A 12240-nucleotide genomic window follows, 5' to 3' on the forward strand; every position below is an offset into this window, starting at 1 on the left:
TTCACAAACTCCCGCTCATATGCCGAGTCGCTGCCATTCGCATATTCACTTTCGTGTCGTTCATGTGTCGCGTTGTGTACACCTTGAGGACAAATTCAAGGGCACTAAAGCTGACGGCTAAAGCACTAAAACATTGGGCCACCTAAACTGGTCTGGCAGTCAAGGCTTGCCGGGCAAAATCCTCGATTTCACCGTCTGTGCCAAGTCCCTTGCATTTTTTCCCCTGTTCATTTTGTCAGACACAGAGCGCACACTTCAATACTGCGGGTGAACTATGTAGCTGCTTGTTGCGTCCGCGCGTTGCAGAGCAGTGCATCACCTGTACGGTGATTACCTGTACGGTGATTCTCGGGCCCGCTGCTGCCATTCGAGGCACTGCCGGCCCCACACACCGTACACAGGTGTTGCACTGCCCGGCCGCCAGATGTCCAACAAATGAAATGTTGTCCGAGACGTCGTAACGCTTGATTGGATCGCGTCGACCGCCTGATCTGTGCCATTAGTGACTCTGCGCTTTATTCACAGATAACTGTTTGCCTGTTTTCAGGAGGAAAAAGAAGTGTGCTCGCTACCCATACGACGATGACAGCTGTGCCAGCAATAACTCTTCTGACGAAAGCATGACCGACTCGCTCCCCGGCTCGCCGGCGCGCTGCCTGTCGCGCGGGCGCCTCCACCCCGGCCCGGCGAGCGCCGGCGACCACCCACACCACTCCCCAGCCACCTCCACCGCCGCCGCCGCTGCTTCGTCATCCCAGCGAGACAGAGACCCGCGGGATCTCCCGCAGCCGGACTCGGCCCCCAAGGAGAGCCACGGCCCGCAGCAAGCCGAGCGCCACGGCTTCGAGCAGGTCCGCTCGCCCGCGCACTCCCACCCGCTGTACGGGCCGCCGCCGTTGCTCCCGCCGTCCCACGACCACTCGAACCACCACCAGAGCGCCGGCCCGGACCCCTCGCGCCTGGATTACCTGCGCTTCGAGCGGCCCGCGGTGCCGGAAGCGAGCCGGAGCCCGATGGCGCGGCGCGCCGACAAGCCGATCCACCACCACGCGGAGCCGTGCCAGCTGCCGCCGCCGCCGCCGCGCTCGGACTTTGCGTGCGGCGAGCCCGGCCAGAAGCCGACGTCGGATAAAAAGCAGCGGCCCTCGCACGCGGAAGCCGGCGCGCCGGCGCGCACGGAGGACGGCGCTCAGCAGCAGTCGGAGCGCCCGGGCAACGCCCCGGCTCACGGCAGGCACTCCCAGCACCACAAACGCGATCACGCCGCGCCCCCGCAGATGAGCCCCTTCGAGCAGACGCGGGCGCCCAGCAAGGACAGCCCGACGCACGCCGGCGCTCAGAAGTCGGCGCCCTCCTGCTCATCCGACTACAAGCGCCCGGGGCAGCCCTACGCGGAGCACTCGCACGCCGCCCACCCCAAGTCGCCGCGGCTCGACCCCGCGCACGCGCCGCCGCCGCCGCCTCTCGCCGCCAAGCCGGAGATGTTCTCCCCTTCCTTCCCGCTGCCCATGCTCGGCCCGCGGATGATACCCGGCGCTACCTCGCTCCCCTCCGCGCCGCCGCCGCACGGGGGCCTCGGCCGCCCCCTCGCGCAGCCGGCCGCGGGCCTGCCCTTCTCGGCCCCGTCGCCGTTCTCACCGAGCGGCTCCCTGTCCTACTCGCCGACGCAGCACGTGCCGCCCTCCTCCGCGATCGCCTTCCCCCCGTCGCACTTCGCGCTGCAGTTCCACCACGCCATGCTCCTGGCACAGGCGCAGCCGCTGTCTTTGGTCACCAAGCCCAGCAAGTGACGGCGCCGCCTAGGGCCCCCGTGACGACGCCACCCTCCGCAAGTCCCTCGCCCATCCCCACCCCCCACGCCACTCGCGGCAACCGTGGTGCCGGCCGGCCCTGAGCACACCAGCCCCCCCCCACCCCAAGTCGGTACCGATCCCCTTGCTCACTCCAGACCTAGAGCCACTTCCTTACTCACTCCAGCCTCTGCGCCAAGTCCACAGACACAAAACTGCTGGTCAATATTTGACTTTTTGCTTCGCAATTTCTGAGGTCCTTTTCGTGTGTAATCATGCATTTTATGAAAACATTTTATAAAACATGTTCCACAGCGACTATAGAAGATATGTTTACCTGATTTCTACATGTATGATATTATTTCCTTTTTGGATCGTTGGGTGTTTAGCTTTTAAAATACAAAATTTTAAAAAGTTTCAACGTAAACTTGATCCGTTTGTTTTTATTATTTTTTTAATTGAAGACTTCCAGCGCAGGAGACCTTGAGTGGAAGGTGGTTATTTTTGATATGTATTTTGTGCCGACGTTAAAGCCAAGTCATTGTACATTGGTTAGAAATGTATGTGTGTGCGTGCGTGACTCTGTCAAGCTCCACCTTATTTTGGCTTTTGTAATATGTAAGCACCCATTTCCTCTCAAGTTGTTAGCTTAACGTCTCATGGCAGTGAACACCTGCACCGTTTGTAGCTACTATGTATTTATTAACCTTGCTTGATGGTAACAATTTAGCTTTTATTTTATTTGTTTCAATCGTTATTGCATTTGTTATATTTTGTACGCTTGTTTTGGAGAGCGAGAGAGAGAGCGATCGTGCGAGAGAGAGAGAGAAGAATTATTCTGTGGCCAAATCTATAAAATTTTAAAAGTGACAATTCTTTTTTTCTGGTAATAAGTGCATTGTTGTCACATAAAAAATATATTGGGGGGGGGGGGGGGAGATGGGGCGGGGGGACGAGGAGAGAGACGATGTTTAGTACAAGTTTTGAATTGTTTTGGTGGAATTGCATTTTAACACATTGTACATTCTATGGGTAAACTTTGACAACGTGTGTCGAGATGTGTAATTTGCTGTTGACGGGAGAGAATAGGACATGAGCACAGAATTCAACCACAGAAGAGAAACCAACCACACGAACTTGCGATCCGTACGCGGATTATAAAAAAAGTTGAAACGCCACCTTGTTAATATTTGCTGTTTAAAAAAATGCTTTGAGAGTTTCCTCGTTGAGGTTTTGTAATTTGCTTATTCTGTACATGTCTGTAGCATGCTTTTTTCTCCAAAAATAAAAAAAAAACACTCATTCTGTTTTTTTTTTACCCTCAGTATTTTTTTCCTGAAATCTTTTAGATGCACGAGTCGCTTTTAACTCAACATAAATTAAACGTGCGTGTGTACGTGGCGAATGAGAGCACGTTGGTGAAGGTTCTGTCTCCAGAGCATAACGAAGACCCTCCGTATAGCTCTTAACGGATCGTTGGGGGTGGATGCTGTGAACGATCGCATATGAAGGCCAGCAAGGCACACGAGGGAGCGGGTGGACAACAACCACGCCCGACCGCCTTTGTTTCCCCCGCGGCAATGTTTACATACCACACCTTGTATTAATTTAAGGCCTGGGACAGGTTTATATTCGCCGCTGTTATTGGCCGTGAGCAAGAACTGAACTCGGATTAGATCGTGTTAATGTGTCGTGGAAAGAGAATCAGAATCTTTATACTGGAGAAAGCCGCTGAGCTGTGAAGCTATTTTTTCATAAATGTCCAGTAAGGGGGGGGGGGGGGTCAGAAAGTTACGACAACAACAATACAAAAACACCATAGGAGTGCAAAGTATAGGTAAGGTAAGCAAATCACGGACAAAAAAATAAGATTTACCAGGTAAGGCCCGCAGAGTTATACAGCTCTTTTTCTTATGTGACCTGGCCATAAGTGATAGCCTAATGAAGTGCCTTCACGTGGAAATCTAAAGCAGTCAAAATACCTTAAACGCATGTTAAATGTGGAGGGAAAAACCGGAGGACCTGGAGAAAAATCCATGCGACCGCATGGATTGAACGCACGACCTCCTGCATGCCAGGCAAGGGAGTTAATATCATTGTTAAGTTATGAAGTATTTATAGTGAGAAATTATAAGTTATGAAAGCTGGCAACGCATCCTCATTACCGATGTTATAATGTATTCAAGATACGAATTTTTGAACGAATCTCCAGGAATGCATCTGCTTCGTATATCGATGTATTAGTGCACATTTATAAAATGAACTGCACACATTAAAACGTGATGTAAAATTGCAAAACTGCACTAACCACTGCTGTCAGAAGGATCTCCAATGAAAGTCAAATTTGCTAACCATTGCACCATGGTAGCGTTATCCCTACCTAATGTCAAAATAATCTGTAGACATTAAAATGCAGCCAATAAAAAAGTGTTACTTTCGAAGATCTGAAGGGAGAAAAAAACATCGTGATTGTGATGTTGATGATATTTGCAAAATCAATCAAACTTTATTTCTGTAAAGGCGCCTTTCTTAAAACCAAGACCCCCGTAAATAAAAGGATCGTCCGTTAAACATGTGAACATGTAGACATGTGAACTTGTAAACATGTGAACCCGTGCAATTAAAAATGCCATTTAGGTTGGTCTTCGACGATACATTTGTTACATTAATTTAGTTCTCATCTGTGATATGCACGATTGATCCGGGTAAACGCGAATAGAGTGCACGTTGCAAATGTTGATGTAGCGCGTTTGACTCTTTATAAATAACAATAACCTATGCATATATGTGAAACCAGCTAAGAACCAGCACGCAATGGAATGCCAGCGGGGAGGGGTTGGCGCAGTGGTGAGTGCAGTGCTCTGAAGCCAGACGCAGCCACGGTTAACATCAGCGGTGATGAATCATATCTGATCATGGGTACCCCCCCCCACCGCCAACTTCACCAACTCACACTCAGGAGGGCGGTGAAGTATGGTCAAAACATTACCCATGACCGACACGGCGCGTGGAGGGCGTCATCCAGCAGTGGATTGACAGGACTGAAGAATGAGTCGGCATGTGGGTGGGGGGGTGTGGAAAGGATCTATTTACAACTTCTTTACTTCGGCTTACATTAACAACGTCCTCTGCAGGTGAAACTCCAGGTGGATGTAGTTAAATCACACGCCGGAGTTATTTTTGTTATTCCTTTAATTATTACCAAAAAATCCACAATTACCCTAAAAATTGGTTAATGTTTAAATCTATTAGAATCAAATTTGCACTCCCACGGATTTATTTTGGCTCTGACGGATCGTGCACACTCCAAAATATATACAGCGCACACTGAAATTAAAACATACGATCATAATTTGATTTACAACATACAGCAATGCTAATGTATTTATTTTCATTTTGAGACACCCCGTGAGTTATATCCAGTCAATTCTCGATTATGCAGAATAATGCGTGGTTGTAAATGGCCAAGATAATCCACCCACGGATAATAATTATTAAGAGTTAACAGAACTGCAGTTTTTTTTCCAGTTGCAACTCCACGAAGGTGAACATTAATGAGCAGCCTGCACGTCTTTTGGATGTGACCGTCCGTCCATCCCTCCTTTCCGCCAGCCAGCAACAATTTTTTCGATTACACAGTTACAGATCCGTGGCACGAACCCGGCTCAACGCTGTGGGTGACGGCATCACGCAGACACATTGCCCGGCCGCATGCCAGTGAGCCAGCCATGAATCCGGCCAGGAACCCAGCCAGCAAAACTTTTTTTTAAGTTCTACCTAGTATGATAATTTACATTTGTAACACTATTCGCTCGCTCTCGAAGAGAGAAGACGACTCGGGTGCGGAAGGAGGAAACGCAGACTCAGCGGGAAAGGCAGCGGTCACGTGGTGAGCCGGCGCATACAAATTACCCAAGCTCTGTGGTCCTCTATATATTACGGTGTTATCGGCCAATTAATGAGCGTTTACATGTGGGAGGAAACCGGAGCACCCGAAGAAAACCCACGCGTGCAAGGGGGAAACGCTGTATCCCACTGCGCGTGCTCGGGGTAGACCAGCTATGTTCCCACAAGGCACGACAGGTGGTCAACATTTTTTGCTGCACTGCCTTCTCCTGGCAAACCCAGGGTATGACACCTCGTCGCTTGGAAGGGAGTTTTACAACATTTAAACTGGTCCTGGGCGCCCTCTTGGTCGACTTAGCCTTAAATGAGTACCTGACGCGGTGTGTGCCGGGCGTGGTGTTGGTCACCCATCTCCCCCTGTGCCGTATCAGCATTTAGGTGCTCGCTAACAGCACTTGCCCCAACAGTCTGCGGAAGGCTATGCGGGGGATCTTTGCCTTTATGTGCTACATTGGCTGCTGTACAGCAGACCAAGGCCATGCGGTCTTCTGTAAAGACAAAGATCCTCCCTATAGCCTTAACAGACTCTTGGGGCAAGTGTTGTTAGAGAGCACCTATGAAGGCCAACACGGCACATGAGGGGGTGGGGGTAGCCAGCAACCACGCCCGGCCAACTTTGTCTCCCCAGCGCAGATGCTTACACACCGCACCGAGTACTACTTTGAGTCCGAGTCGACCGAGGGGAGGGCCCAGGATCGGCCACCTCGCGAATACCGCGCAGCAACTCGCGAACGACGAGGCCACACGTGCCGCGCCTCGCGAACCACGAGGGCAAGCCGCTGCAGCGTCATCGAGCTCCCTTGCCTCAGTCCCCGCAGTCCGCATGAGGTGGCATGAATCCTCGCTTATCACTCTGGTGGCTTCCTAGGCCTGATCGTCGGGCACCTTGGGGGTGATTTGGCCATAGGCCTGGGAGCGAGTGCCAACCTTATTGCAGACTAATTCAGACCTTACTGGTCACCCCGTGCCCCTTATAAATATCAACGTCCATCCTACAGCGTCCCATCACAAGGGAGAAACGTCGTGAGAATTTTATTGCGTTATTTTATTATTTTATTCTCATTCTACGTGACTTTACCGAAAGAACCAAAGAACACAAACAAATAGACAAAACATGTTTGGCCCGTACTGAAACGGCTATACGTCGTATGAACCTGAAAACTATATTTCCCCGTACACAAGAACACGGGTAAACCTTATGGGTTGACAGCGATGTGAGTGGTAAAACTGTTCTGCATGCTCAGCTGGCCTGTGTCCATCTGCACGCAGCACACACACACACAGTCACGTTTTTTATTCCCCAAAAAAATACAACTGTAGGTTGTGTTCGTAAGGGCGGTGTGAGCACTGGATGCACATTCTTGTGTACGTCTAAGGGGAATCTTAATTCACCACACACACAAAACACTCACCATGAGCTAATACTTTCTTGTTACTAAACAAAAAAAAATACTCGACAACATTTTTTTTACAAACTGGCGCGCGCCATTCATAATCGGTGGCGAGATCCGAGTTTGGGATTTAATTGCCGGATTGAGGTCCTCAAAGCGTCACTCGCATCGGGAGTGGCGCTCTCAAACGGGGCCTTTGTTGCCGACTTGGTCATTGCTGCTCCCTCTCCCTGGGCTTGCGCCGCCCTCGGCCTCTCCCTCCGCCACCACGAACCTCCCCGCCCGTGTGGCCGCAGCACAAAGCCGCGAGTTGTAACGCCACTTACACCCCCCCTCGACATTCCCATACACCGAGCCCATGGTGGTGGTGGAGGGGGTGGTGGTGGTGGTGGACGCACTCGCGTCGACCTGCGTGCGGATCTCTCTCTCTCTCTGTCTTTATTTTAAAAGCGCCTTTTGTGTTTGACCCGGGCCCGCTGGCGCTGCGAGCCGAGCGAGGCATGCCCCTTTTGCCAAGGGGAGGCAGAGCGGAGAGGAAGGCTTCCAAGGGGGTTTTCACGAGACCTCAAAGGGCCTGTTAGCCAGAGTAAACTGTGGCCTGGGCCAATTCGGAACCCCACTGCTCCTCCGTGTGCCAGCTACCACTGCCAAGGACAACATTCACCCTCCTCCTCTGCTTGCCCCCGTGTCTCTCACCGCCGCAGGGCAACGCTACGGGGATATGATGCCAAGTCGCTGTGTGTGTGGATTGTGGGTAACGTCGCCATCTCGACAAACCCACAACAACTAAAAAACCCAGGAATACATTGTGGGAAGAAGAAGAGTACGTTGAACTTCTTTCACACCGTACGTAGCTAATCGGAGGTGCGGAGGACAAAACTAAACCCAAAAAGCAGTTCTAAAGAAATTAGTGTTCAATCTAAAATTTCAAAGTGCATCGCTCCAGTGCACGATCGGAATATCTCACAACACATCAGAGGGGGAGTGAACCACACAAATGCGTTTTCCTGAGTGGTGCGTTGCATTATCATTTTAAAGCAACTGACAAAAACCTTGTCCCGGGAAGACTTACAGAATTCCCATGACAGCTGCCCCAACAAGAGGATGACCCTGAGAAACAGATGACAACCACATTTATATCATTGTTAATTGTGCAGCTCTTTGTCAATCGACCGATGCATGAAGAACCTCCCCATGTCACGTTGGTCATGGAGGTTATTTTTGACCACAAAAGCACTTCAGTGCAGATAAACTAAAACTATTTTTTATTTTACCAGGTAAGGCCCATTGAGCTATGTAGCTATTTTTTCAGAAGCGACCTGGCCACAAATAATCGCTCAACGAAGTGTCTCATCACGTGGGAATGCATCGAGGTGAAGCAAAGGAGGCCCAGGACTGGATTCGGATATCACTTGCCCGTGATTGCCAACCTCGGCTGGGCATCGAACTCAAGTCGCCGGTTTCATTGGAGCGGTGTGCTAACCTAAGCACTGTGCTACCACTCCACCCCGATAATAATGCTAAATATATACAGGGAAAGATTTGGGATTCCACAACCCTGCAGGACACGTGCAAACGGCTACGGGTCTGCTGATGAGACTCGAGTGAAGTAAAATCCACGGCAGGATTTAGTTTCCTTTGGATTCTTTTTTTTTACGAACGTTAAAGAGGTTTCTTTTTCTTTCGCAATTTAACTCTTGTTGGTCACGTAGGTATAAAATATAAAATGAACCTACGTGAATTTACCGAAAGAACCAAAGAGTATGAATTATTGCAGTAACGAAAGCTTCAAATCAAGTTCTTGTTGGTTTATTGTGTAAAGATGTGAACGTTTGTGAGGAGATAAGTTCCTTTCAGTTCTTGAGCGTGAGCACGATAATGTGTTTACAATGTATGCTTTTTTATTTAAGTTTGAAACACGGACAGGAACCTCGCTCGCAGTAATTTATTTTGAAAGCGATTTCATGATCGTAAAAAAAATGAAAATGTGATTATTTTGTTTAGATCGGCTTGTATTTAACATCGAAAATGATTGTCAGCAAACCGCGTGAGCGAGCGTGTATTTTTCACCTGAATTGTACTCTACGGTACAGACACATTTCACAAATCTTAATCAAGCCTCTTGAGTTGTTAGTTCAGCCAGGCAGTGCCAAGAACATTACATAATACTCATTGTTGACAGCCCTTTTGTCGACTCAATGCTGGATAAAGGTCCCCCAACACATCGGGGTTTGACCAAACTTCACTCAAACTGATCAGTTGGTGGAGGAGTGACCAGCGTGGTGAAGTATGGTCAAACAAACCCTCACCAGCCACCCAGCATGCATTTGGAGGCCCTCATCCAGGAGTGGATTAACAAAAGGGCTGTAACAGTACGGTATATTATTCTAATTTATTTGTATAATGGTCTCTGATCCATATCGTAGGTTATATACAGGGTGCTTCATAAAATGTTTAACACTTTTATGGGACTATAGTTTTTAATGGAGAAGGAACAGATAATACACTGTAACATGATAACAAATGTATGTGCATAGCTTCAAAACGTCAAAGAGTCTCCACTTGTTCGCCATCGTTGTCAACACGTGGCCTGGAATCTTCTCCCGGTGACCTCCAGAACCCGGAGGCAGCAGCACATGTCACGTGGTGTTGTCGTTGCAAATCCTCAGAAGTGTTCACATTTTTTTTAAGCACCTTATATATTTACTTAAAATGTGATTCTTTAGGCCCACTGGTATTGCATATTGACTGCTACTAAAATGACGTAGGCTTGAGCACAACCTGTGGCTATGATGGATGATGTATGTTGAACTTTTTTTGTCGCACCGTACGTATCAAACCGTGCACATCGTGGCCGATGGTCAAGAGTAACGGCGAGGAGTGAAGACCACCACCACCACCAGGGCGGAGAAACGGAATCGAGTCGTGTGCAGGAGGATTCGTGAGAGACGGCGACGCCTTGAGGAGGGCCTTTGACCACCAGTGGATAAATCACACAGCCGAAGATGACGAATGATGATTCAACTTGCAATTGAATCACATTGAAATTTTCAAGGTCATGATCAGTGAAGGGGAATCAGAATATCTCGCACGAGAATAAAGGATTCATCTTCTGAACGCAATTGTGTGTGTGTTTCTCCCTTCAAGGGATGATAGTGGCGCGTGAGAAATGCGCGCTGTCCTTGGGTGGGAACATCCCGTCCGCCAACTTGTGCATGTAAAGGATCCCATGATGTTGCAGTCGCACGTGAGCCAGAGTGAGGCTGTCACGTCCTGTGACCAACCGCGTCTTGAAATATTCCCAGTAACAGTCTTCAAAGCAAACGAGTGTAAAATAAAAAATAAAAGTTCTTACAAATACACGTTGTACTTATTCGCTGCAGCTTAATGCACATATCATTTGATTATCATCAGCCATGATTCATCCACTGCTGGATGAAGGCCTCCCCCGAACCGTCGCCACTTGTCACCGTCCTGATTTCATCGTTCCATCATTCACGGTGGACATCCTCTCGGGCAAATTCCCTCTTCTTTGGCTGCCACTCCGTTATTAGTCTCGACCGCTGGTCCCTTCCAGCGGTGCGCTTTGCCCACGTCTGTACTGGACATCTGTGAAAAAGAGCTTCATAGCTTATCGGATTCCTCCAATATAAATAAATAATCAGATACTGAAGTCGCTTTTATGAACAGTAAAAATCATGTCTCTAGCTTGTGTATGTTCTCTTATCCACAAATTCCTCTGTCTGTCTCACTCATTTGCACTCTTTTCAACTTTAGCTGTATTTTCCTTGTGAGCGTTTGAGTCATATATATTCCCATATTTTAATCTAGATTGAAAACTAATTTCTTGAGAACTGCTTTTTGTGTTTCGTTCGTTTTCCTTCCCTCGCACCACCGATTAGTAAGGTTGGCTGTGCACGGTGCGAAATAAGTTCAACATACAGCCATACATAATATTTGCGAATCAAAACACTGTACACAACAGATGCCTTTGTCGTAAAAGTGCCATGTGCTGGATTGGATTCGATAAAAAACATACATTGGACTGCTGTGCTGCATGTGCTAATTGGTCACCAAAAAATCGTGTTGGCATGGAATTAATCCAGAGGAATTACCAGCGTGTTCCTTTAAAAATATATATATATCACATGGCGCATAGCAATATTAATGATTGCACAATCATATTAACCAGACACTTCAGATGTGTGGGTATGATTAAATTATGTCCTCGTGTGTTTGGCTAAATTCCAAGCAGCTGGGCCAACTGAGTGTGAGGAGTGCATGTCCCATGGCAGGTATTTTCGCCAATTCCCTCCTAATAGTGTAGTTGGGGGGGAGGTGAGGAGGATACCTTCATCCAGCAGTAGATTGAACATGGCTGATGGCGATAATAATTAAGACAAAGCATTTACCACATCTGAACAGAATGCGAGGCAGTATTGATGACACCCGCACCTCCGATTAGCACGGTTGGATACGTACGGTAAAAGTCCTACATACAGTACATATATACGACACGCACAGCAATCGATCCTGTAGCCTGACCTTGTTTAAAGTTAAAGGGGGAGCTTGGGGTCGTGGCAGCGTACGAAAACTCACGGGGGCATTACAAGCTCTGTGAAAAAGCGCTTTATAGCTCATCGGATTCCTCAAGTACAGTATAAATGCATATTCTGATTCTGAATGTAAAACCCTAATGATCAGAATGAGTCATGATACGGGCTGCTTGTGTCTATGGTGCGATCTGCCGTAGCTCTCACCCCCTGTGTATGTACGAGGATTGGCTGTATAGTACCTAATTTTGTTTGCTTGACGACCGCAGAAGAATGTCGAGTGGGATGAGCCCTTAACAGAGGAGGCATCGCCCTCCCCGGCGAGACGTGGCAACTCGAGGCGAAACAACCGAACGCACTGGCATCGCGCGGTTCCCGTCTGCAAACGTGACGGTTGAAATGTCGACCAGGGCATTTAGTGGTAGTAGTAATACTCATTTACTTATTTATTCAGGAAAACCACACCGGTTCGTCCGTTTATTTATTCCGGAGTGTTTTGCATTGGGTTTTCACTTTAAGACGTGCCCAGCCAACTTGTGACGAGTTTACTCTACAGGGAGGGTTCCGCAGCACCCGGAGAAGACCCACGCTCGCGAGGGG

At 48.7% G+C, this 12240-nt stretch overlaps 1 protein-coding gene and 1 long non-coding RNA gene across 10 annotated transcripts in view; one reads left to right on the plus strand and one right to left on the minus strand.

Annotated features, from left to right (window-relative positions):
• LOC116950998 (transcription factor 7-like 2) overlaps nucleotides 1–3099 on the plus strand; it is a 170457-nt gene extending 167358 nt beyond the window's left edge. For 4 of the 9 annotated variants that reach the window (XM_076073202.1, XM_076073201.1, XM_076073200.1 and 1 more), the window contains one exon: nucleotides 548–3099. In XM_076073202.1, the coding sequence (XP_075929317.1) occupies nucleotides 548–1790 (1243 nt within the window). In that variant the 3' untranslated portion in view covers nucleotides 1791–3099. Of the gene's footprint in view, nucleotides 1–525 lie in introns of all 9 variants that reach the window. The other 5 variants (XM_076073207.1, XM_076073208.1, XM_076073209.1 and 2 more) reach the window with 5 other exon arrangements.
• The window catches only part of LOC142930541 (uncharacterized), a 695545-nt gene that overhangs the window by 671425 nt on the left and 11880 nt on the right, over nucleotides 1–12240 (minus strand). The window lies entirely within an intron of this gene.

Source organism: Petromyzon marinus, chromosome 41 (assembly GCF_048934315.1).
Source record: "Petromyzon marinus isolate PM22_M1 ecotype Great Lakes invasive population chromosome 41, UKy_Petmar_22M1.pri1.0, whole genome shotgun sequence".
Taxonomy (NCBI): Eukaryota; Metazoa; Chordata; class Hyperoartia; order Petromyzontiformes; family Petromyzontidae; genus Petromyzon; species Petromyzon marinus.